The 24,807-nt window shown below is 41.2% G+C and overlaps 2 protein-coding genes across 2 annotated transcripts; both read left to right on the top strand.

Annotated features, from left to right (window-relative positions):
- On the top strand, positions 1-7,383 carry LOC120727374 (sodium/hydrogen exchanger 9B2-like). Its single transcript, XM_040021603.1, has 13 exons — positions 1-85; positions 842-950; positions 1,173-1,343; positions 2,272-2,414; positions 2,518-2,645; positions 2,838-2,919; positions 5,415-5,508; positions 5,589-5,695; positions 5,779-5,928; positions 6,058-6,166; positions 6,357-6,493; positions 6,986-7,160; positions 7,251-7,383. The coding sequence occupies exons 1-13, from the start codon at positions 50-52 to the stop codon at positions 7,286-7,288; spliced, it is 1,479 nt and encodes a 492-aa protein (XP_039877537.1). The 5' UTR covers positions 1-49; the 3' UTR covers positions 7,289-7,383.
- A 9,449-nt stretch (positions 7,384-16,832) lies between these two features.
- Positions 16,833-24,697, top strand: LOC120727416 (Fc receptor-like protein 6). The gene is made up of 7 exons (XM_040021647.1): positions 16,833-16,986; positions 18,311-18,459; positions 21,441-21,680; positions 22,127-22,393; positions 23,366-23,614; positions 23,716-23,850; positions 24,484-24,697. Exons 2-7 carry the CDS (start codon positions 18,369-18,371, stop codon positions 24,585-24,587), a joined length of 1,086 nt encoding a protein of 361 aa, XP_039877581.1. The 5' UTR covers positions 16,833-16,986; positions 18,311-18,368; the 3' UTR covers positions 24,588-24,697.
- Positions 24,698-24,807: the final 110 nt, after the last annotated feature.

The raw sequence follows: 24,807 nt of genomic DNA, 5'->3' as shown, positions 1-24,807 counted from the left end.
ACCAAACAAATGAAAACCCAGTGATCCTTAAAATTCAATACATTTAATTATGGCTCCTACAAGGAGAAACGAGCAAAAGATACAGGTAAGCAGATGTGGGGGTGCCAGAGGGGGTGTTCGCCCAGGGCGCCTAACAGGCTAGGACCGCCACTGGGTGTGTGTGTGTCTGTGTGAGTGAAAGACAGAGAGGGAGAGCGAGCGACAGATTTTGTGTTATAAGCTTCATGTTATGGACGCACAGTGTGAGCACTCAGGTCGTATCTGAGCATCGGGCCGTAGAGTGTGAGACCTGCATCGTGACCTATGAACTTCTAAACCCTGCGAGTCAATTGTGCAAAAGCAGAGCAGAAGCTGAATAACGCAACTGAAGAAAAAGAAAACGTGCACAGTGTATGCCCAGCTTAAGACATAAAGACTGGTTGGCAATGTTCTGGAAATGATCAATTGCTAAAAAAAATGTATTTCCCCATCCGGTTGGTGGGTGGTAGCAGGAGGTAGTAACTATGAAACTGGTTGCTAAAGGAAGTAGTTGCTAGCAATCTCTAGCTGAAATTTGTTGCAACTTGTGCTCTTTGTCAGTTTGAAGTTGCAATGAAAAGGCACAACTTTTACTTGAAAGACAAATGTCCTATGATCGGCAATATTTGAGACAAGGTGGAGTCTTCTATGCAAACTGCAGTAATCTGTTGAGATACTTTTTCCCTAGCATTTAGTGGTTGCCATGGCATTACCAGGCAGTATCTAGGCAAGTGTGATCAGGTGATTAAGGTCCAAATATCTAACTTGATCACATGTATTAAATAAAAATCAAAAACAGAAAAAAAAATCTGTGTGTGGACAGATGACGATGCCATCATCTGAGTCGCCCTCCTCATGCTGCGCGTCCTGTATCAATCTGAAGGACAGATGTCCTCGACCTCATGGACTCGTCAACCTGCTCATCACTAAAGGTAACGAACACTCATAATGTGAGAATTATCAGCCCAAGGACCAGAAGTGGGTCGAGTATCCAAAAATTGTACATTGTAGAAACATCAACAAAATAAGGCACACCAATTCTAATTTCCAGATTCCAGTTTTTCACAACATAAAGCCTGAATATGTGTAATATCAGAGAAAGAGGAAAAACTATGAAACTTAACGAGTCTAAAAGATTTCCCGTCTGCTCGCAGTGTGTTTGTTTGCTCTGCTGTTCGGAGTCGTCTGGTCCATCACGGGAAAAGAGTGTTTACCTGGAGGGAACCTGTTCGGCATCATCATCCTCTTCATCTGCTCCGTGCTGGGAGGGAAGCTGGTGGGAATGATCCAACTGCCCACACTGCCCCCCTTTCCTCCACTACTTGGTACAGCCCAGTAACTTATTGTGTTGTAGTCTCATCCAGATTAATAGAGGTCATGTAAAACTTAATAAATACTTCCTGTGTTAAATGTAGAGCTTACAGCGTAGCACATGCAAGTTCCCAGCGGTTATACTCGTGCGCTGTTATGTGCTGCAATTGTGCAGCTAGAACACTAGGGGGTGCTGCGATTTCTCTCTTTGAGAATGATCCATTCTCCATCAATCCAACCACTCGCTTTCAGTCAATGTTTTGCATTATAAATATGTTCTACTTTCAGGCGTGTAAGCAATGTTATGTAGCGGCTTTTGTTTGAAAAACACAAACACAAAAGCTGCCACATATTTTGCTTTTTTGTAGTTTTACTAAAGTTCTTTTGTAGTCCATTTGAAAGTTGTGGTTGATGGTTGTGAGAGAAAAAGTCAAGTTCGACTTGGCTCAGTTTTATCACATGGGCCTCTGCTATTCAGTGTTCAATGCTATTTTATTTCCTTATAAGAAGGAGAAGGAGAACAGTCCTCATATGTGACATAAATGGACATTTGAATATTGGAACATCCATGATACACACCAAAATAACGCATAATAGGAAAGTATAAAGGCAATGTTAACCCACTCTATAATACAGCCTGCATCCCTAACAGTACTTCATACATACAAACTTTTTCCACTATATTACCTGAAAATCTTCACTGCTTATTATTTCTTCATGTCAGTAAAACTTGAATTGTTGTCCTCTTATCCTATGCACAGTATCTATCAGTAAGTATATGTAGATACTTAGACGCACATTGCGATTTCAAATAAAATACAATTAAATTCCATTTAATTTGAGGGGGATCACACCTATCACAAAGTGCTACCACACATTATGTTAGTTATGGTCCTTACAACTACAGCATGCCTGTACAAACTTGTGTGTGCGTGCGTGTAGGTATGCTGCTGGCGGGTCTGCTGTTGCGTAATGTTCCTTACATAACGGACGCCATCTTCATTGACACTCACTGGTCTGCAGCTCTGAGGAACATCGCCTTGTCCATCATCCTGACCAGGGCTGGTCTGGGCCTCAACCCTGAGGTACACAAACATTCAAATACTGTAGCAGCATACAATTCCTGACATGCTGGTAGTTACACACAGAAAATCAAATGCAGTCTCTTAAATCCTTGTTTGCATGCAGGCTTTAAGTCGACTGAAAGCAGTGTGCGTACGTGTTGCAGTTGGACCCTGTATGGTGGAAGCCTGCATTGCTGCTGTGGTTTCTCACTTCCTGCTGGGTCTGCCATGGGTTTGGGGTTTCATACTGGGGTAATTTGCACACACACATACACACACACACAATGGTCTTAGTCAATACTTTAGTTGACATGTTGGAATCTCTTTAAACCGACTTTAAACAGGTGGTTTCTGCATGTTAATTGCAGCTATTTCTGTCTGTATGGCAGATTCAAAGTAAGTAAAGCGACACTCATTGTGCCTGTGATATTTGTGTTTGTGCAGTTTTGTACTGGCTGCCGTTTCTCCAGCAGTTGTTTTTCCTTCAATGCTGCTTCTGCAGAGAGAAGGATATGGAGTGGAGAAGGTAAATTATCACCCGTTACTATCATCAATACATTTGACTGATGAAAGGTTCATCCTGCCAGAAGGGGCAGTGTATGGGTGGAAAAACAGATGAGCCTGAGATGAGTCTATAGAAATGACAAAACATGTGTGTAGGCTTATGCAGAGCAAGTATAACCTAAAAATAACAGCCATTACAGGAGTTCTAGAGTCCTCTAGAACTCCTGTAATGGCTCTAGCTCCATCGACACATTCTGAGTGATTGCTAAGCTTCCTAATTGTATCCTAGCCCCTTTACAAGGACCCACAGTGACCTCTAGGAGACCCACTGTGGTCCTTAATACCTTCTACAAAGTTACAAGCTTAAGCAGAATCAGAATACTTTATTGATCCCTTATTGATCACTTATCAATAAGGTATTAGTCACTTATTAGTCACTTATTGATAAATAGCTGGATAAGAAGATGAGCATGTGCAACAGGGGTGTAGCTGTTGCAGTAAACAGTGTGTTAAGTGGATGAGTTGTACAGGGAGATGACCACAGGCAGCAATGATTTCCTGTGTCGTTCAGTGGTGCTTTTCGGTAATCTCAGTTTCTCACCTAACGTGCTCCTGTGACTGACCAGCATGTCATGGAGTGGGTGGGAGGTTAGGTCAGGGGCAGGGATATCTCAGGTAGGGGCAGGGATAGCTCAGTAGGTAAAGCAGTTGCCCCATGATCGGAAGGTCAGGGGTTCGAATCCCCTGAACGGCTACCCTGAGGTACCCTTGAGCAAGGTACCATCCCCACACGCTGCTCCCCGGGCGCTGCACTGGTGGCTGCCCACTGCTTCACTGAGTGAATGGGTTAAATGCAGAGAAGAATTTCCCCACGGGGATCAATAAAAGTGTACATTATTTATTATTATTAGGTTTTATCCAACATTGTCTTTATCTTGGACAGCATCCGCCTCTCCGACACCACCTTAAGGGAGTCCAGCTCCATCCCCACAACATTGCTGGCCTTACGGATCAGTTTATTAAGTCTGTTGGCATCTGTGACCCTTAGCCTGCTCCCCCAGCATGCAACAGCATAGATGATCGCACTGGAAACAAAAGACAAAAGAAAAGAAAATCCTTTGCATTGTCCGGCATATGTTGAAGGACCTCAGTCGCCTCAAAAAATAGAGACGACTCTGGCCCGTCCTGTAAAGTGCTGTGGTGTTTTTAGCCCAGTCCAGTTCATTGTCAATGTGTACTCCAAGGTATTTATTGTAATCCACAATGTCAACACTGACCCCCTGGACTGAAACAGGGGTCAAGTGTTTCCTGGTCTTCCTGAAGTCCACGATCAGTTCCTTGGTCTTTGCCACGTTGAGCTGCAGATGATTCTGCTCACACCACGTGACAAAGGAGTCGACCACAGCCCGGTACTCTGTCTCATCATCCCTGCTGATGCATCCAACCACCGCAGAGCCATCAGAAAACTTCTGAAGATGGCAGGTCTCTGTGCAGTGGCTGAAGTCTGTGGTGTAGAGGGTGAAGAGGAAGGGGAAGAGGATGGTCCCCTGTGGTGCCCCTGTGTTGCTGATCACCTTGTCAGACACACATTGTGGGAGACGTACATATTGTGGTCTTCCTGTCAGGTAATCAACAAGCCAGGACGCCAGAGAAGCATCCACCTGCATCGCTGTTAACTTATCACCCAGGAGGGTCGGCCTGATGGTATTGAAAGCACTGGAAAAGTCAAAAAACATGACCCTCACAGTGCTCGCCGGCTGGTCCAGATGGGTGTAGACACGATTAAGCAGGTAGATGATAGCATCCTCTTTTCTGAGACGAGGCTGGTAAGCAAACTGAAGGGGATCCAGATGTGGTCTGAGTATGGGTCGGAGCTGGTGCAGGATGAGCCTTTCCAGGGTCTTCATGATGTGGGAGGTCAGTGCCACGGGCCTGTAATCCTGGGGGCCACTGGGACGTGGCGTCTTTGGTACAGGAATGAGACATTATGTCTTCCACAGTACTGGGACCCTCTGCAGACTCAGACTCAGCATGAACAGTTTATGGAAGACTCCACAAAGCTGGGGGGCACAGGTCTTGAGGATGTGGAGACTCACTTCGCCTGGTCCAGCAGACTTGTTTGAGTGGAGTCTCCTCATTTGCATCTGAACCTGGTCTTGAGAGAAAGTGATGGGTGGTGGAGGGGTGTCAGGAGCATCCCTTGAAGCTTTTAATAGGATAGTGATTCAGTAACAATAGCCTTCTAAAGGATTTGTAAACCTTATCAGTTATCCCTCCAAATTAATTCATAAGCTTGTAATACACAAGTACTTTCAGCTACTTAGTAGTAGCTGCTACAGCTACTTCTAAAAGTCTTAAAATACTTGAAGGCTATTTAAATGAAAGCGACACTCCTAATCACCCAAAAGAGCTCAAGGCTCCTTCAGGATTGACTAATAGTTAAGCTTCACCAACTCAAGAGCTTCCAAAGGGTCAAGAACATTTAAAGCTCTAATGTCACTGTGTGTTGTTCTTCAGGGAATCCCCACCCTCCTGATTGCCGCTGGAAGCTTTGATGTTATTCTCGCCATAACAGGATTCTCTACTTGTTTGGGAATCGCCTTCTCTACAGGTCAGACAAAATGTTTCTGTCCTGTGCTGTTCAGTTCGTTCTTTTCTAGTCTACATGGTCTTGTTGTGTTTGTCCTGCAGGTTCTACATGGATGAACATACTGAAGGGTCTGCTGGAGGTGGTGGGAGGCATCGTAGCTGGCATGATCCTGGGCATGTTCTTGTACTGCTTCCCCAGCAATGACCAGGTCTGACATTTTTATATTAATATGATTTTTCCTTTTTTAATTGTTCATAAAATGTGTCTTTAATATCTTCTGTCTGATCGCAGGAGGATCTGGTATTGAGGAGGACCCTCATGTTGCTGGGTCTGTCCACATTTTCAGTCTTCTTCAGTCATGTTATTGGTTTTGCTGGAGCTGGAGGTCTCTGTACACTGGTGCTGGCTTTCCTGGCTGCACTGGGCTGGAAGACTGAAAAGGTATCATATATCAGGATCACTTTAACCTGCATCCTTGGATTTTGTCATGTTTACCCTAAATCAACATGTCTTTTAATGGCTGGCACCATGGAATGTGGTTAATCCAGGTATCTCTAACTTCGCAATCAGGCACCAGTAGCAGAAATGGTGGGTCGGTCATGGGATGTATTTCAGCCACTTCTCTTTGGTCTGATTGGAGCTGAGATCACGATTAAAGCACTCAGCCCAAGTACTGTGGGTAAGAACATTATACTACCGGTATATTTCAGTTAGACTTTGCTCCATTTGTGTCTAGATTTTGTTCTCAGTTACTAGGAGCCCAGTGGGCCCAGTAATCAAAGAGCTTTAACCTGCAGAGCAAAACATTTCACTGCTTTGAGCAATTTAAGATATTGGTTTCCTCTTTGTTGTTGTGTCTATGCCCTTAGGTCTGGGTATGGCCTGCATTCTTATTGGTCTGGTGATCCGTCTACTTGTCACCTTCCTGTTGGTTCATTACGGAGGATTCAACTTAAAAGAGAAGCTCTTCATTTCTGTGGCCTGGCTGCCTAAAGCTACTGTGCAGGTCTGTGAGTGTGTAATCCTGACATTAGACTGCTAGAAGATATTCATTTTTCAAGAATAATGTACCCGACTTTATTAAACCAGAACTAGAAGCACCTCAGACTTATCTGGAAACTTCTAAAGGATCCATAACGTCTCTTAACACTCCTAAAATGCCACTGGTGTCCAGAACAGCCACTAAAATTATCCACACACATCGTGTGTTTTATAAACCACTGAAATCACTAGATTGAATTGATTAGAACTACCTGCATGGCTCTTGAATTCTCTTTATTGACTTCTAAAACCTAAATTACTACGTTAATCTCATAAACATGTTCTAGTTTGTCATTAGTCATGAAACCCAAGGTCCTATACATCTTCCTCAGTTATGACTAAGAACTAAAAAAGTACCGTTGTTTCCCTTAAAACCACCTCTGTGATTTTAATGATACATTCCTTCATTGTTAATCTGCACTTCTCCTGAGCAGTTATTTATGTCTGTATGTGCTAGGCTGCCATTGGCTCCAAGGCATTGGACATGGCGAGGAAGGAAGGGGACGAGGCCTTAATTAAGTTTGGTTTGGACGTGCTAACATTAGCGGTGTTAGCCATCTTGACCACAGCTCCAGTTGGTGCACTGGGTATCGGACTGGCAGGACCACGTCTCCTGGCCCGGCAGGTCAAAGGTCAGCAGGCATACACATCTACACACTGTGTAGTGGCTTCATAATTTTACTGTTAAATCACTGAATGTCTTTTTTTCCCGACCTGAGCAGAAGAGACGGAAGGTGAAGCTACACCATCTTACCTGTGAGAGTATTACACCATCTTATCCACCTTATGCTTCTAATCAAATAATTGTTGAATCATTATACGGCCATAGGCCACATTATGCCTTTAATTAAAGGTTGTGAAATCATTACACTGTTTTATGATACATTATACTGCTGAGTTATAAGAAATGCTGTTTGTGTAGAATCATGGCCTTCCTTTTCTGATTACAAAGAGAACAGAACATACTGTAGAGTTTTTCTGCCCCATCTCATCAGGAGGAGATAAAACAGGAAGCCAAGGCCGTCACTTAGGCGCTGTAAGATAGAAAGAATGTGAGGGTTTAGGCTTTATGGCCCTGAAGGGAAGGGGAAAAAGCTGTAAGAGTCTGTAACTGTTGGACACTTCGAGATGTTGCCAGACACCCTCCTGTGCACATCTCCCGTCTGGACATCGGTAAGGCTCAAAGTGTTGTATGGAATAATGAGAACTGTATGGAATAAAGCGATTTTTGATTGAGCTTTTATACACCGAGTGTTGTTTCTCCTTCAGCCCAAAGATGAAAGAATTGGGGTATTTAACATACCGCAACGGGGCCGTTCAAGAAAAAGACCGCTTAAAAAACTCCTTATATACAAACTGTATATACAATATATTGGTATGTCCACACATAATGTAAATGATAATCAGAGTTTAGCTGCAGTTCATTTATATATACTGGCTGTAGGTTTCTCCTATTGTCTCATATACTCAGGTTAGAAACTGTAAATTTGCAAATGTTCATATTTTTATGAGGCTATTATTAATAAAGCAAATGTGTTAAAAGTACTGATATATTCTGTGTTATTACATTTTACATATTTCAGCTATTTTACAATCCTTTGAAATGAACTCTGTTTGTTAAGCGTCACATGTCTGAGCTACACCGGTCTTATATATACTGGTGAGAACTACAAACATGGGGGTTTGTTCATACAACGTCACATGTTGGTGACACCCTTCTAGAAGGCCGTCACCAACATGTCCTTTGTAGTGTTGTAAACTAAACCTCCATGTTTGTATGAAAGATGAGGACTCGTCTGCAAGCACTCGTCCACTCCTGGCCAAGTGGCAGTGAAATGTTTTTACAGGTATTGTTACTACGTCAGTGGTTTTGCTCTGCAAGGCCGTCACCAACATGTCCTTTGTAGTGTTGTAAACTATACTATGTTGATTTTTATGCAGCATTTGTTTTTGTTAATTCAATTATTAATTTTACATTACACTATAATGTTATCAGCTCATTAGCAGTGACAGTATGTGTTTTATAAACCAATTCCTGGTTAGCTAGTGTCAATATGGGCTAAAATATATTTGTCACACCAGATTCAATTTTTTTTACTTCAGTTTTTTTCTGTTTTTCTATTTGTCTGTTGAATAAATGAAGTACAGCTGACGTCATTCATCATATGGGGAGTGGTAGAGTTTAGCTAGAATGCTAGTCTGATGTGTTGTTGTTTTTTTTGGTTATTTTGGTGTGGTGGACTTATGTAGATAGACTTGATGTTGGAAGTCAGGTCTTTAAAATTACACCACATTCAATAACAAAAAACAAAGCAATCATTTCTGATTTCAGATTTGGTTTGTTATAAAAAGTTTTTTTTTTTACTGTTATATTTGTTTAAAACATGCAAAAAGCAAATATTGGATACAGATTAAGTAAATTATGGCAGTAACTGATGCTTTTCCTCTCAGAGGCTGGATGTGTGCCTTGGATGTTCTACTGAAAAACCAATGGCAGCACAAACTTGACACTAATCATGGGTCTAAAGATGAAAAACGACATGTACTTGAGTTTGTTACTCAAATCCACCAGCTGCTGCCTGAACACACTGAGATTTAATTATAGAGGACTTTTAAGATCCCCCAAGTCCACCAGTGATAGCAGTATCAATACCTTTTAATGCTGCTTCTTAGTAAAGTGGACGTCAACAGGAAAAGAGCAAAAACTGAGCTGCTGTAGGCATTTCCTCAACTTGACTGGACCAAAGCACTTAAACACCAACCGCTTGATGGAGGCAATGACTGGCAGCTATCAGGTCTTAGAAAAAACAGTAGCTTAAGCTAATAGCTAAATCCAAGTGCCAGTATTAATGCAACAAGCCTCCCCACCACACCCGGAAGCAAGCAAATAAGTCACTACACTGCTTAATAAACCAATAAAATGGATAGTATAGAGGAGGACGAGAACACCTGTAACTGCTGTAGAGCCTGATTAACACTGCCTGGTTATCTGGCTGAGTGCTGAATGAGCCAGCTGTGCTCTTGGGTGTGCCAGGACAGCCACACAACATCTAAGTGTGTGAAGAGGACTTTTGATTTACATTAAAAAACTAGAGTCTACTAAATAGATATCGTTTAAAGCACTGCAGCACAGTACCTTTAATACCTACAGCATGCTCTAGTTGCTATAATAAAATATCATGGTCCACATTACCTGCTGTTCACCATTCGTGGCCTCCCTGTTTCGTGGATTTTTTGTGTGCAATTTTGCATGTTTTTTTTAAACAGCGCATTGTGTTCTGCTTCTTCATTGGCTGTAGACCACTGTCAATCAGTCTCGTGCCGTGTCTCCTGTACAGTACAGAATGCATTCAGCTTGTAAAATTCCCATAAATCTTCGATCACTAGCAGTGTGACTCTGAAGTGTTGTACTGTAAGTTTTCTCCCCAACAAACAACAATGTTGACGAAACGTTTTGCAGTCAAAGGCACCTGTGGTAGCACCCAAAAGGCAGAGGAAGATGCTAACCATTGCACAAAAAGTTGCTAAAGAAAGGTAGAAGTTACCGTATTTTTCAGATTATAAAGCTCGCCGGATTATAAGGCGCATTAAGCGAAACCAAACAGTCAGATAAGTTAAACTTTACTCAGCTCGTTCTTCTTGCTTCCTCTACTTCATACGATTTATTCATAAATGTTGAATTCTCTTGCAGCTCTATTCTCATGTTCTGGACCTGAAAACAGGGTTTGATCTTTGGTTTCATTCTATAATACTGGACTTATTTTTCTACGATGGTTTGAACTTTGAGAGTGTTTAAAAGTGTGAAAATATTCATGCCTGTCTGAGAAAAGTGTATAAAGCATGTAGTGAGGGGTATTACAGCCTTAAAACATCTATAATAATTATAAAATATAAAGCCTGCTACCATGTATGTATACCACAATACATGTGGTTTAAAAGAGCAAAGATGGTAAAATCCCAGAGCTCAGGCATTCGAAACAAGACCTCACAAACCATTTATTTTGCAAACAGTTCGCACTAATCTCAGCACGTTACCACAGGAACCAAAGACCAGGTACAGTCAAGAACAGAGGTGAGAATATTCACGCACATATTTTAAAATATTTTTTCATATATTCTTTACGATCTCATGTAATATTGGTACCAAACCATTATCACAGGGCTACTGGATTTCAGTGCAGATTATAAACCATCCCACACACATACTTGTAGTCTGTAACCCAACCCAAGATAAACGCTGTGTGTCTCCAGACTTGCAGTGTTGGTCTTAGTCAGCGCCTATTACAACAGTGAACATCCAGGGTTTGGGCATTGAAACGGGGGTGGAGTACAAATACCTGGGTGTTCACCTCAATAACAAACTGCATTGGTCCACAAACACAAATGCACTCCACAAAAAGGGTCTAAGCCATCTCCACCTGAGACTGTATGAGCGCTGAGCAGCTCGTTCAGCAGTAGACTTTTACACCCACATTGTAGGAAGGAGCACTATCGCAGGTCCTTCTCACCAGCAGCTGTTAGATTAAAGAACACAGTTTAGTTCTGTACAAACTAATTTCAGTTGCTTAAGTATATAGGACTACTTTGTGTCTATATTCCTCTTGCTATAAGAGCTATCTAACATCAAAATGTCTAATTTGTGATAATAAAGGTTTATTCTATCCTATTCTATTCTGAACTATTCTAATAAATATCACTTTCAAATATCTCAGTCAGATTCACAACCATCCTGAGTTAAACTGAGTTGCATGACAAACACAACGAGACGCGTGTGTTTCCTGTTTCTGCTCGTCACCTCAAACAAAACATCTTCAGTCATAACCACAGTCAGTCAGACAGACACCAGTGGAAAGAAAACCCCCGAAGTGGAACTGTGGTCTTTTTAAATTTTTGCATAAAGGCACCAATATCAGCTTTTGTAGCATTCGCTTTACAACCATAGTTAATACTTTATGACTGAAATGTGCTGCAAAAAGGCTGAGGTGATATCGCTGTTTCAGGCCATGCATAAATCACAGGTGGTAATGCCCAGGTTGATGAAATAATCAACAAAGCACAAACAATGGGCTTTCCAATTATACAGGTGTTAATTCTTGACATACTTTGATAAAATACTTGATAAAAAGACATCTAAAGAGAAAAGTGTTACTGAACAGTAATGGCACGAGTAGCAATTTGTCCAGATGGCCACAAAAAAGAAAGTCATTCAAGACTTGTAGGCACAAAGAAAGTTTGGATTTATTTAAATGTTTAATGTAAGTTGTTTGTGTTTTCTGCATTCATTTAACCTCAAGGGCTAATTGTTATTTGCTGCAGACCAAGTGAAAGCATGTGTAATGGAAATAGCTACCATGACATCATCACTGAGGGAGAGCAGAAACATCCAAGTCCCTGTTAAGTCCATGCATGAAGCCTCGAGCTATATTTACATCACCATCTTGGTATTTTGAACCCACATGAGGTTGGTTAGGGTGGATCTTACTATCGAAGTGAGAAAACTGTAGTCCAGAGGGGAAGCTTCAAAGTGTTCAGTGACAGTTCTGTGTATCTAATCATATATTGTGTAACAAGACTCTGTTAACAAACAGCTTGGTTCATTTAATTGTACAAAATGAAAAATGTCTCCACATGTCCACCTATCCTGGATCATGTGACAGAGCCAGTGCAAGCTGACTGTGTGTTGAGAGAAGGAGGAACTAAATCACAAACAAAAAGCGAGCCTTTTATTGTGGCGGAACATGAACAAAAATAAAGCAAAAAGGCAAACAGGGGTAAAACTAAACTGGAAGAACTAAACTATGATAACTGACATGAACATGATTATGAGCAGGAGCATGATGGACGCTACAGGACAAAACAAGGCTTGAAATACGAACATGTCCCAAACAGAATCATGAGAAAATACTAGAACCTGACGTGACTTGAAGGAAGGCAAAAAGACAACCTGATAACCATCTGCTGCTGCATTCTGGGGTGGGTTCAAGAGAGCCAGCTAATGTAATCTCCCACCCAATCACATGGCCAGAACAGCATGCCAGGAGGCATCCTTATTAGATGCCCGATGATCGTTGTGCCAACTTTAACAGTGAAATTGGTTCACTGGGGCCTCCACCATCAACTGCTGCCCAGCAGGGCACTGTGGTCTGACTCAAGTGGACTTCAGAGGAACTGCAGTTTTTGAAACTTATGATTTTTGATTACTTGTTGTCACACATGGTTTGAAACTATGAGTAATAAGTGACGACCCCCCCCCCCCCCCCCCCACACACACACACACACACACACACGAAGCAAGTGTACAGTTTGTCCATGCAGTTGGCTTTTGCCTGTTTGTACTGTGCGTAACGCTGACCTTTCAAAAATGTAGAGAGAGGATGTGTGTTGTGTCTTATTTTCCTGTGTTCGCTCTGTTCACAAACACATTAACATAGTATAATAGGAAAAAGCAAAAGCAACAAAGCAAAGTGTTAATGAATCCCAGAGGTATGCAAGGTAAAAGTTAAAATGTCTCGTGTTCTTTTTGGTTTGCTAAAGTCCCCCCCCCTCCCCCAACAGTATGTGGTTTCTTAACAGGATGTTGTCCGCCACTTTTGCTACAAAACGGTCAGTGAAACTGCAGCGTGCAGACGCTATGAAGACAGTTTTGCTTCTCCTCTGTAAGTACTGAACAAAAACCCCCTACATTTTGCACGCAGCAATTTCATAATGTTGTAAAATCTGCTCAACATTTGGCAATTAAACCCTTTTCTGATTCTGATAGTTAAATAACGACTGAGCTTCACCCGTAACTTTGTGTCAAATATAAGTAACACAAATACATAAACTCAAATGTTTGGAGTTTTCAGAAGCACTCACACACTGTGTGGTTGACTTTCATTTCAGTGTTGAGCACCTGCCGGACGTCAGCCACAGTCGTGGTAAGGTTCAGCCCTGTGTGTGTGTGTATGCTAGTGTGAATGTAATGCTAGTAAAAAAAATGTGCGCGTTATATTCACCTATACTTTGGAAACACTAGGTTTATAGATGTGAACTCTTCACAGTAAAGTAATTATGGAGTGAATATGTTAAGAAGTTACTGGAAGCTTTTTTCTTTTTAAAAATCCCAAATCTGCTCTTCTGCTTCTTCCAACGGTCTCTGCTCGTCTACTCACGAGGCCAAAGAAAACTCTCTCCAAGAACGAGAAACAGCTGCATGAGCAATTTCTTCTTCAAAACAAAATCAATTTGGAATAAGGGGTTGGGAAAATGTCCCAAAATGTTTCACCGATCACCAAACAAAACAAAAAAATGTCCCCTAACCGTATTGATGAAGTATCTTTTATCAAACTAAGCATTGTTATTGTAGCCTTAGCTTAAGCCGCACATTTGTTCCTTGGTAACCACATTCATTTCAGTACACATGGCCAGGTTTTCATCTAATCTGGTCTTTAAGTCTGACGTCATTAGTTGTGTCTGGACCTAAACTCCGCTGCAAGTCCCAAATTCAAACGATCACTATGGCATTACTGAGAGTTGAAAAACTGTCTAAATGCTTTCATCTGTAATAAAATGATCAGTGTGGCTGCTCCACCAGGTGTAACAATTAAGTTTAACATCCAGGCATCCATGAAAGCAGAATTTATTACATTTAACAGAGTTAGAAGTTAGCAGAGAGTTAGCACGCTAGTTTCCATCTAAACATAATATAGCTTGTGCTGACTGAAAGATTTCTTAAACAAATCAAGACGTCTATCACTTCCGACATAAATGAAAACAGGAAACTAAACAGCAGTGATGTTTGTAAGGTTACTGAAGTTGGACTAGCTGGTTTATAATGATGTGCTACGTGGTAGCTACACAGCTATGTTAGCACGAGATTAGCATAGTGAAGCTGGAGGATGAACACTAACTTTTTTCCACTCGATAAAAGTTAACGTGAGGATTCTCGATGGTTAGGGACAAACGCAATCACATGGCAGGATGCTGTAAACAGACCAAACTTCTGTCAGGAGAACAAGTGCGATAATCCATCCACAATATAAGGTTAGTCACTAATATACTGCTGCATGGGCTGGAGTTACATCGTACGGGTTTAAAAACTGAGCTTTAAAATTAACAGTGGTCATAAAAACCAAGAGAGGCCGAGAGTCAGTGATCACTTTTTTTTTTTTAAGATTAAATAGAACAAGATACAAAGCATTAAACATGTTAAAAACACAAAAGCCTTACTAAATGCAGGGTAGTGTCTGGGCCGGAAGCAGGATTCATCACGTCATCACTTAAAGACTGGATAGATCTTTGGCGCAAAAATGCTATTTCATGCCTGTCAAACTCCAGAAATTTTTATAGATTCAACTAAAGAAATTGGAGCAAATTACAGCTTTTTGCAGCAGGTAACAAAGTGTCTACAGATACATTTTCAAGTTCTTTGTCAAGTTGTCCACTAGTGATCTGTAAGACAACATGTCACACAGCAGATAAATGTCCAATCAGAGCACAAGAACAAATAACTGCTTTCTTTACTGTTTATTACTGCTGTGGGGTAACATAACACATGAGTTCTGTTAATCACATTTCTTCTGTGTGTGTGTGAAGTGAAGCACACCATCATCAGATCTCTCAGACTCATTATGGTAACGACAGCAATTGCAAAGCTCAGTTGTTACACTGTTTCACTAACTTGGTAACTCTCTGGGTTTTTGATTAATTCAGTGAGTGCATTTATTCACTTTGGCTAACATCTGGTCTCAAATAATAACCCCTCAGAAACAGCACTGAGCTGAAAAATGTCCACATCAGAATTTGAGCATTTTTATTCAGCAAATGTTCAGAAAGCCCAAAAGAACCACATGCTTATCTTATTTAGGCCATTGCATGGGAAGGAAACAGGAAGTCAGTCGACTTAGGAGGCACGGCTCTCATTGGTGCAGGTTCAACAGAGAAAGGCGCGTTTTCTTTAGGCCAAAGTTTGCATGAGTTTACATGACACCAGAGTTTGTAGTGGAGGAAGCTTTCTCAGCACGGGGTCGACTGTTCAACTACTGTTCATACGTAGGATGGTACGACAAAAGTTACCCACTTATCCTCTTTTCTTACACAGAATATGAGGCTAAAAACATTTTTTTGTTTATTGTTGTTACTGCCATTTCTAGCTACTTTTTTTGTGCATCACCTCTGTGATGTAGTTGTGATCCACCCTTCATTTCTTTATACTTTGCTAGGAAAATAGAAATACCGTATAAGAGGAAAGAATTCTAAAATGCTTAAAATAAAACCTTTATTATTCTGAGCTGCATTAGATAGTCTTCAGGAACAGTTCTCCAGGCTTCTCGAAGGATCAAAAATCTTATTTGGATGTTGATGACTATGATTCATGGTGTTCCTGATGGCGATCATACTTTAAAATGCAAAAAATCAATAACAGATCTTTTCACTGATAGATCATGCTGCTTTTGAAAAGACGCACAGCCCATAGGAACATTGATCCTCGAGGCCGTTTATCCACACATCGGTTTTAGTTGCACTCAAATACGAAAAGAAATTTAGCTTTTAAGACAGCTAAGTTAGTAGCTTTTATGCTTTCCAATTTTTCCTGACTCAACTAAGAAAGTGGAGCAATTAATAGCTTTTAGCAGCAGGTAACAAAGTGTCTACAGATACATTTTTAAATTCTTTGTCAAGTTGTCGGGGTGGCTGTAGCTCAGGTGGCAAAGCAGATCAGCCACTAACCAGAAGGTCGGTAGTTTGATGCCAGGCTGCTCCAGTCTGCATGGCAAATATCCTTGGGCAAGATACTAACCCCATGTTGCTCTCCGATGCATCCATCGGAGTATGAATGTTAGATACTTAGCACTTAAGCTTAGGAGAAGTGCTTGTGTGAATGGGTGTGATTGGGTGAATGAATTAGTTATATAAAGCACTTTGCGTGCTCAGGCAGAGTAGAAAAGCGCCAGTCTATTTACCATTTGTCTAATATGTGGTGATACAATACTGGGTCATGTCTTAGGTGTTGGAAGGATTCATTACTTAGTGTTTACAACCAAACCAAACAAAAAAACCCAAAACAAACATTTATCTGAAAATGGTTCGACAAATGAGTGCCAAAGGAGCCAATATCCAAGTAAAGTCTTTGATAGACTTTCAGAAAGCCTGGAGAACTGCTGATCAAGACCTCTTTAAAAAATTAAAAGACATTCTTTCTCCTTCAAAGTAAAATATTAAGAAGTGAAATGTGTCTTTGTGTCTAGACACCCAAAAAATGACTGATACTGAAAGGAAAAACCCTACTGTTCTTCTGTTACTGTAAACTGTAAAATTAAACTAAACTAAAACTGTTACTGTTACTGTTCTTCTGTCTCTCTCAGCTTCTTTGAAGGTCATTCCCAACTGGTCTCAGTTTTTTGAGTACGAGAAAATTACTCTCAGCTGTGACGAGATAACCTCTGGTGAATGGACGGTGTGGAGATACACTACAGGAGGGTCAGTTTACCTCTGAAATACCAAAATGCACACAGAACAAATCTGACAGGTTAAAGGAAGACCATTATTAATATTTCACTCAACTAACAACAAATCCAATATACATTTAATTTCCAGACTCTATTAATCGCCCTTTAGGTGTGTTTCCTTATTTCATATAATGTTAGTCTGGGTTGTGATTATCTGTTCATATATATTAAGAATCCATAAATCCATCCATATAATAAGAAATATAGTAAAATACAGTTTTATCACTATTCTTATAGTTGTATTCAAAGTTGAATTATCCTTAGGTGATGTTGCTTCTATTTGCATCTTGAGCTAATTATTGCTGCTTAACAAGTTGAAGCTATGAGGACAACCAATCCTTTGATTTTGACATTTTTAGAAACCTAGTCCTTGAGCAGGGAGTCTGTGTAGCACTTATAACTGCAGATAAAGTAAAACTGTGGCACTTCCTGCTGATTTTGAACTTTTGGCCTACTACAGATCATATTGCACATTTAGTATCAGTTACTACAGTGAACTAGTTTGGTAAAAGGAGAGCCATCTTCATGACTTAATCTTTTTTACCACTTCACCCTGTTTGGAGAAGTATGGTGATAAAAGCATTAGTAGAGATTTAACTCATCTGTCCGGTAGCCAAAGCCTCTCTTTCATGGCTTTTTTGGAGTTAGATTAACTAATGTTAACTCATGTTAACCCTTCTTTGCCTTAAATCGTTTTCTGAAATTTGGGGGATAGTGAATACAAATGATTTAAATTAAAATTTTGGCAGAGGAACAGACTCTGGTATATTTTTTTGCTCAAGTACATTTGGTTACTGGTTACAAACTGTTACAAATGTAACCATGAAAGTTGGTACTGTGTTATTCTTGGGCTGTCAGTCAATGCTGTCAACCTTCACGTATGGCTCATTTACCCTTTTGTTTCAGTATCTTTATTTTTCAGTGAGTAGGGTTACTGTTTCACAGCAGTCATATCACTTTCAGTGAAAGCAAAGAAAAAGCAGAAGAAAAGAAACAAATCAGCAAGAAAAATGAAGAACAAATTCGAAAGGTCTCGTGAAAAACTACTAAAAAACTGATATTTAGTAAGTTGGAATAAGAGCAACAGAACCACTTTGTGAGTGATAAGGACACCAGGAGATATCTGGAATCGTTTGAGAATGTTTGCATATTTTAGAAACTGTTCAGTGTAACATGGAGAGTTAAATCCAGTCCATTACAGAAATAAATTGTTACTTAATTCATTAATCATTTTAGGAACTGAAATAAATAAATTTCACATGTGTAACTGATTAAAATGTATAATGTGTCCTCAGATTGAAACTGTCTGACTGCACCTCGGGTTGGGGCACTGAGTCTTCCTCTACCTGTGAAATGAAGACAGTCAAGCGTTCTAATTCAGGTGTTTACTGGTGCCAGTCCACACACGGTCACAGCAGTAATGCCATCAACATCGCTGTCAGTGGTAAGAGTCATCAAACTGCATCTCAGCATGACTGTAGGCAAAGCCACATAAATACTCCATCCTTCTGCTTCCTGTTTTAGGACAATACACTCAAACCAGGCTTGTTGTGAAATTCAATGTGACTCATATATGCGTGATTTAGATTTCCTCTCTTCATTGAACCTTTGCAACATGCACAAATAAATCAATACAACTGTAACACTGTTACTATACACGGCAGTGTTTTATAAAATGTGACTGTTTAATTTACCATTAGATTGTTAAAGCTCAAAAAACATATTCCCATCTAAGTGGGATCAAAACAGGGAGACACTATACACGCTAAAAACCATAATACAATAAATAAAAAGCATATGTAACTGTGGATAGTGTTATACATGAGCCTATATAAAACAGTCTGGCTATACCTCTTGTTGCTCTCCACTTGTATTTAGGAGAGGCTGAGCAACACAAGCGTCTTCCTTTTTCTGTTTTCCTAACAAAACATGAACATGGAAACACCACAAAGGAGAAAGAAAAAAGAACTAATAACATACAGTGCATTTGTTTCTTTGCACTGAACCAGTTGCTCAAGCATTTGACATTTTCAGACGACAGGGCAGCGCTTCTTTTGAACAACATGGCCAGAAAGTGAAAATAACCTCTCACATGGTATGGATGTGGCAAGTGCTGCCAAGTACTTGCGTTTAAGATACCATCTCAGTGCTTGAGCCACCATTTCTGGGGACAGTCCTCTACATCAATAGTTGGCTCTGGCCTAGATCGCTCCACACACTTCTCAATACAGTCCTCCTCTTCATCAGATGAATACTGTGATGCAAGCGTGAGAGCTGATCTTTTCTTAGATGGTTCATATGTTGCTGGTTGTTCAGGCTGTGCAGGCCTCTCCCTCAGCAATGCACTGATCAAGCGCCACACCTCAGCCCTGTCAGGTCTGCTAAGAAACCTAGGATCCAGTGCTGTCGCAACCCTGAGCCACATGACGCCAGTTTCTTCCTTGTGCTTTTCCATTTTTGCTTTGAAGGTCTCCTTGAACTTAACCATGTAAGCTGGGTCATCCTCAGAGACCTCCACAACTCACGACAGGTGACACATCGCTGGCAGCACCACTGAGCAGGAAACAAACTTCTCCCCTCCCAAAAGTTCAGATATATACCTGCAGTTTTAGAGAAACACACTTCATTAAGAATTTGTTACATTCATTTGTATAAGGTTAAAAAGGCTTTTGACCTTTCTGCATTTTGCCAATGCAAGGTTAAATTGACTGTTCTGTGTGATGGCTCGATGAAGGCTGTGTGCGACGCAAGGCATGTGCTCAAATGGGAGCTGCCTGGCCGCTAACCATGTTGTGTGCACTGTCAGTGGTCAGCGTTCAATTCCCACTGTCTAGCTACCTGCTTAAAGTGCACACCGCACGTGTCAGCGAAGTGCCTCTCCTCCGTCTTCATAACAGTCAAAGCATGCGAGTGAAGTTCCCTCTGTGGTGAAAAAATAATGTGCTGTTATTCCAGGGTATATGGTAAATGGTCTGTATTTATATAGCACTTTTCTAGTCCCTAAGGATCCCAAAGCGCTTTACACAACCAGTCATCCACCCATTCACACACTGGTGATGGCAGCTACATTGTAGCCACAGTCACCCTGGGGCGCACTGACAGAGGCGAGGCTGCCGGACACTGGCGCCACCGGGCCCTCTGACCACCACCAGTAGGCAACGGGTGAAGTGTCTTGCCCAAGGACACAACGATCAAGACTGTCCAAGCCGGGGCAACCTTCTGATTACAAGGCGAACTCCCAACTCTTGAGCCACGATCGCGGTATGATTACTTGGAGAAGTCCAAAAGTCTCCAGTGAGTGCAACCGTGTTGGTCTGCCCCAAAGCCTCCTCGACTTTGGTTTTCTCATCTTCATACAAGTTGTGTATCTTGGTTACAGTGGTGGCTCTCGACGGCAATTCATACGTGCAGTCGTAGGACGCTATGCAAATTATTTCAAGTAGCCCCTCATCCTCCACAATGATAATTGGCCTCCAAGCTGTAGCCACCCATTTTGCTATGGCTGTTGAAAATTTGTTGGTTGTAGAATTGTCCAGATGTCTCCTTTGAAAACTATCCAGCGTGGTCTGCCTTTGGCGAGAGGGAGGAGGACTCTCTGTGTTAGCTATGTGCTTGGTTAGCAAGTGGTATTTGAGACTGGATGTACTACAGTGATAACTCAGTTCACATCGACAGTAAATTCAAATTCAATTTACTTTGTTTTTGTCAAGAAAACCATCTGGCATTGCATGGCAAAATTGAACTTGCTGTTCAAAAGACCTTTTCCTTTATCTATTTCTGCTCAAATCTACAACTGCTGCGTCGCTTCCTGATTTCTGAAAAAATGGGGCGGGCCAAAGATCACAGGCCGTTAATTCCGTGTCAAAAAAAATAAATAAAGGTGTTTAAATGTTTTTGCATTTATGCATTATTATTGCATCAACATTGACATTTGTGTGTTCCCCTCTTGCCCCTGCGGGCGATCTATCCTTCAAGCTCAGGTCCTCTACCAGAGGCCTGGGAGCTTGAGGGTCCTGTGTTGTGTTATGGCGTTCCATGTATGCCCTGCCTGCTAGCATCTTGCACCCTGCTGTAATGTGCTGGATTGTCTCAGGGGCATCATAGGAATATATAAATGTATTATATACTCAAAGCAAAAGCCCAGGAGGAGGAGTGGCAGCAATCTTTCACTCCAGCTAATTAATGAATTAAGACCCAAATTTTTAATTAATTTTTTTGAAAGCCGGTCAATAATAATAATAATAATAATAATAATAATAATAATCATCATCATCATCATCAACTGTCTCTGAACGTCTCCAAGAAAATAGGTTACCTATTTTCTTGGAGACGTTCTTACCACCATTGTTCAGTCACTGCTTCCCTCTAGGCTGTCTCATCACCTGAAGTCAAGCAACAACATTTTTTGCCTTTCTGTTGGTTTAGAGAACCCAGTCATCCTGCAGATTCCTGCTGCCCCTGTGGTGGAGGGAGATAACATCACTCTGCTCTGTAGAACAAAGAATCCCTCTAACAAATCAGCTGATTTCTTTAAAGATGGCATCTTCATCAAAAAGGAAAATGCACGTCACATGACCATCTACCAAGCATCAAAGGCTCATCAAGGTTCCTACAAATGCAGCATTGGTGGTCGTGATTCACCATCCAGCTGGCTGCTGATACAAGGTAAAGAACGAAAAACCAAGTCAACCGTAGATCTAAACATTTTAGAGGTATCTAACAGATGGAAAAACAAAACAACACAATTGGTGGTTTGTACAAACTCTTATTATAATCTCAAGCTACCAGAAACCTCCTTACATTTTAAAATCAAGTGACTGAATAAGAGCAGCTGAAGCTGAAGTTACTCAGGACTGGAGTACATCTGATAACCATCAGTCACTAGGGAAAAATATGCTGGGTGAGGTCACTCACTCAAAAAACCTGTGATCCCTTTGGCTGCTGGAGTATTATTTGTGTGCTTTTCATTTCAGATTAGTTTAGTTTTTGTCCAAGAAAAAAAGTGAAAAGCAATCAAAGGATCATCTTAAGGTTGTGCATTTTTTTACCATCTTGAATGCAGCTGAACAAATTTTTAAACACACCGATGTAAAGTCTGCTTCTGTCCCCAGATGATGCTGACCCCCCAACTCTCACACCGTCCCCCAACACAGCTCAGCTGTTTGAGTATAAGAACCTGAACCTGAACTGTGGCGTTCAAGGATGGACAGTAAAGAGGTTCACAACATTTGCTGAAGACCTGTCCAGTTGTCAAGCATGGGGGCAAGTCGTTTCCCATGGCTGTATCCTCCCTACGACCAAGCAGCCTGACAGCGCGGTTTATTGGTGCGAGTCTCCTACACAGCAGCGGAGCAACTCAGTCAACATCACTGTTCATGGTATGTTCAGTAAAAAACCCCTTTAGAAACAGAAACCCTTCAAATTTTCTAAGAATGAGGGACGACTAAAAGTAAACATAATTGTCCCAACAACTGAAAGTTGTTGTAAAAGAACCAAGAGACAGATGCAGATACAATTGAAGGGTGCATGTGTGTAGGAGGGGGGCATGAAACCTTGAGAAACTAACCTTTTTCTGAACCAGCTGAAGGGAGGTTGGAAATCATTGTGAATGTCTTGTAACCATTGTGTGGCAGGCAGGAAGTGTAACCCAAAGCAGTACTCGCAGCTTTTATTAGCTGTTTTCTACTGAGGAAGAAAAACCACTGACTGTCAGGATTATAGGACCCAAACGCAGGACTCTGTACGATGAATACAGCACTTTTATTTACAGTGCAGCAAATAGTCATGACCCGATAAATCCCCATGTGTGATCCTGATGAGTGTGCGTCCCCGATTCCCATGCTGTGTCATCTCCCAGTGTCCGTGGTCCTAGTTTCCGCTCCCTGTGTGTCTACGTGCAACATGCTTGCTTCGTCCTCTCATCTACACAAATCTCCTGGAAAATCACAGAGGAAGCCATCAGTAACTTCTACACTCGCAGCAACCTCAAACTTTCTAGCGTACGGTTTTGCTGGGAAACTGATGGGAAATTTCACAAAGATCCAGCGTCGACGGGAGCTCTGTTAAGAAGCTCCCGAGATGAGGTTAATCATCTGCAGATGTGTGTGATTACGCCCCCAGGTAGGGGAAAGGCTAGGTTTTCCAGGAAAACCAGGACACACACACACACACACACAGGTAACGAGGGAAAGGGAAGCAGGTGGGATGACGGCTGACACTTGCACAGTCTGACCTTAGACCCTACTTCTGTCGGGATTTACACTCCTGGGAAAGTTTGCAACTCTCTTGAATGTTGTTTACTTGTGAGTTATCTTCCTTACTGAAGAATGATGGACTTTATCTCCGAGCAGGTCGAGATACTCCGGTAATCCTGCAGAGTCCTGTCCTCCCCATGATGAAGGGAGATAATGTTACTCTGCTCTGTGAAATAAAGAACACTCAGTCCACCCTCCCAGCAACTTTCTACAAAGATAACTCTATTGTTGGTACTGAGCCTAGAGGTCACATGATCATCTATAATGTCACCAAGTCTCATGAAGGCATCTACAAGTGTAACATGAGTGTGGGAGAGTCTCCATCCAGCTGGCTGTTCATTATAGGTAAAACAGGATGAAAGCTTTGAAAGTCCAAAGAATCAAGTGACTGTCATCTTTTTTTTATTGATTTTCTTTCTGAACCAGCTGTGCTTGTTTGTTTCTAGACCCTGATGCTCCCGCCTCACATTCAGATTCAGACAAAAACCTGTCTTCTCTGGGAATGCTGCGCCACATCTTGGTGTACTTTCCATATATAATCTCTACATTCCTCATGGTCTCTATATATCGTGGGTCTACAGGTAACATTATTCTGTTCAAATATCACCCATCCATCCATTTAGTTAAATCCTGTGTTTATCCCTTCCTGTTTCCATTATCATCTATGTTTTGTCCTTTGTCCGTCTGCTGCCCAGCTGTGCTCCCAGGTGTTTCCACTCATTCCTAATCACCTCCAGTGTATTTATAGTCTGTGTCTGCTGCTGTTCTTTGTCGCGTCCTCCCTCATTATGTGTGTAGTCTCTGTCTAGTTTGTTTTATTTGCTATTACAAATAAAGGCTATGATTTATAGTCATCCTCTGTCTCTGGAAGTAGTGCATTCTGGATCCACTGGCTAGCAAACTGTGGTTTGTGACCAAGGTTGGATCCTTCTGCCTGATTTCTGGTGGTGTAGAAGTAGACAGTCTCCATAGGGATGAGGTTTTGGGGGGATGGCAGGAATAGAGAATAGAGAAGCTGCAGAGAGGCAGATAACACTGCAAGGAAAAGAAGAAGTGTGCATCCATGATGGGCCATTAGGTTCAAAATGAGAATTGAATCCAAAAGAATTACTTTTGATATGTTCTCTTTGTTAAACAATCAGTGAAATGTGGGCTGTCAGTTTTTGATCATTTGCATTGTTTCACACAATTAATGCCTACTATACACTTAACAGGAAGAAACTCACATCAAAGAACAATGTCTCCACCCACTGAGGAAGATGAAGACCATCCGTATGATGATGCTATGGCTGATGTCACCACTGAGCATAGTTTCTAATAAAATCTTTGTCATGTTGTTTCCTAAACATTTTGCACTTTTCAGAACGAAATACTTGTTTCATGTAAATGTTTTTCTGGTTTACATTTTGTTTTCAGTGTTTTTTTTTTATATAAATAAAGATTAAAAGCTATTTTTACAGCTAACTGGTATTCTTTAAAAGCATTGTCCTGACAGCAGGAATTATCAGTGTTAGAGATAAACTTCTATTTTTATTTGT

Source organism: Simochromis diagramma, unplaced genomic scaffold (genome assembly GCF_900408965.1).
Source record: "Simochromis diagramma unplaced genomic scaffold, fSimDia1.1 OVJJ01000740.1, whole genome shotgun sequence".
Lineage (NCBI taxonomy): Eukaryota > Metazoa > Chordata > Actinopteri > Cichliformes > Cichlidae > Simochromis > Simochromis diagramma.
The sequence above is the reverse complement of the archived record's forward strand: the minus strand, read 5'-3'. Positions and strand labels throughout refer to the sequence as shown.

Bases quoted from the DNA above. Each gene is read 5' to 3' on its own strand.
- LOC120727416 (XM_040021647.1), top strand. From the start codon at position 18,369: ATGAAGACAGTCAAGCGTTCTAATTCAGGTGTTTACTGGTGCCAGTCC. The intron at 21,681-22,126 runs GTAAAGAACGAA...TTCTGTCCCCAG, and splicing joins CAGCTGGCTGCTGATACAAG to ATGATGCTGACCCCCCAACT. The intron at 23,615-23,715 runs GTAAAACAGGAT...GTTTGTTTCTAG, and splicing joins CAGCTGGCTGTTCATTATAG to ACCCTGATGCTCCCGCCTCA.
- LOC120727374 (XM_040021603.1), top strand. From the start codon at position 50: ATGGCTCCTACAAGGAGAAACGAGCAAAAGATACAG. The intron at 86-841 runs GTAAGCAGATGT...GTGTGTGGACAG, and splicing joins GAAACGAGCAAAAGATACAG to ATGACGATGCCATCATCTGA. The intron at 2,415-2,517 runs GTACACAAACAT...GTTTGCATGCAG, and splicing joins GTCTGGGCCTCAACCCTGAG to GCTTTAAGTCGACTGAAAGC.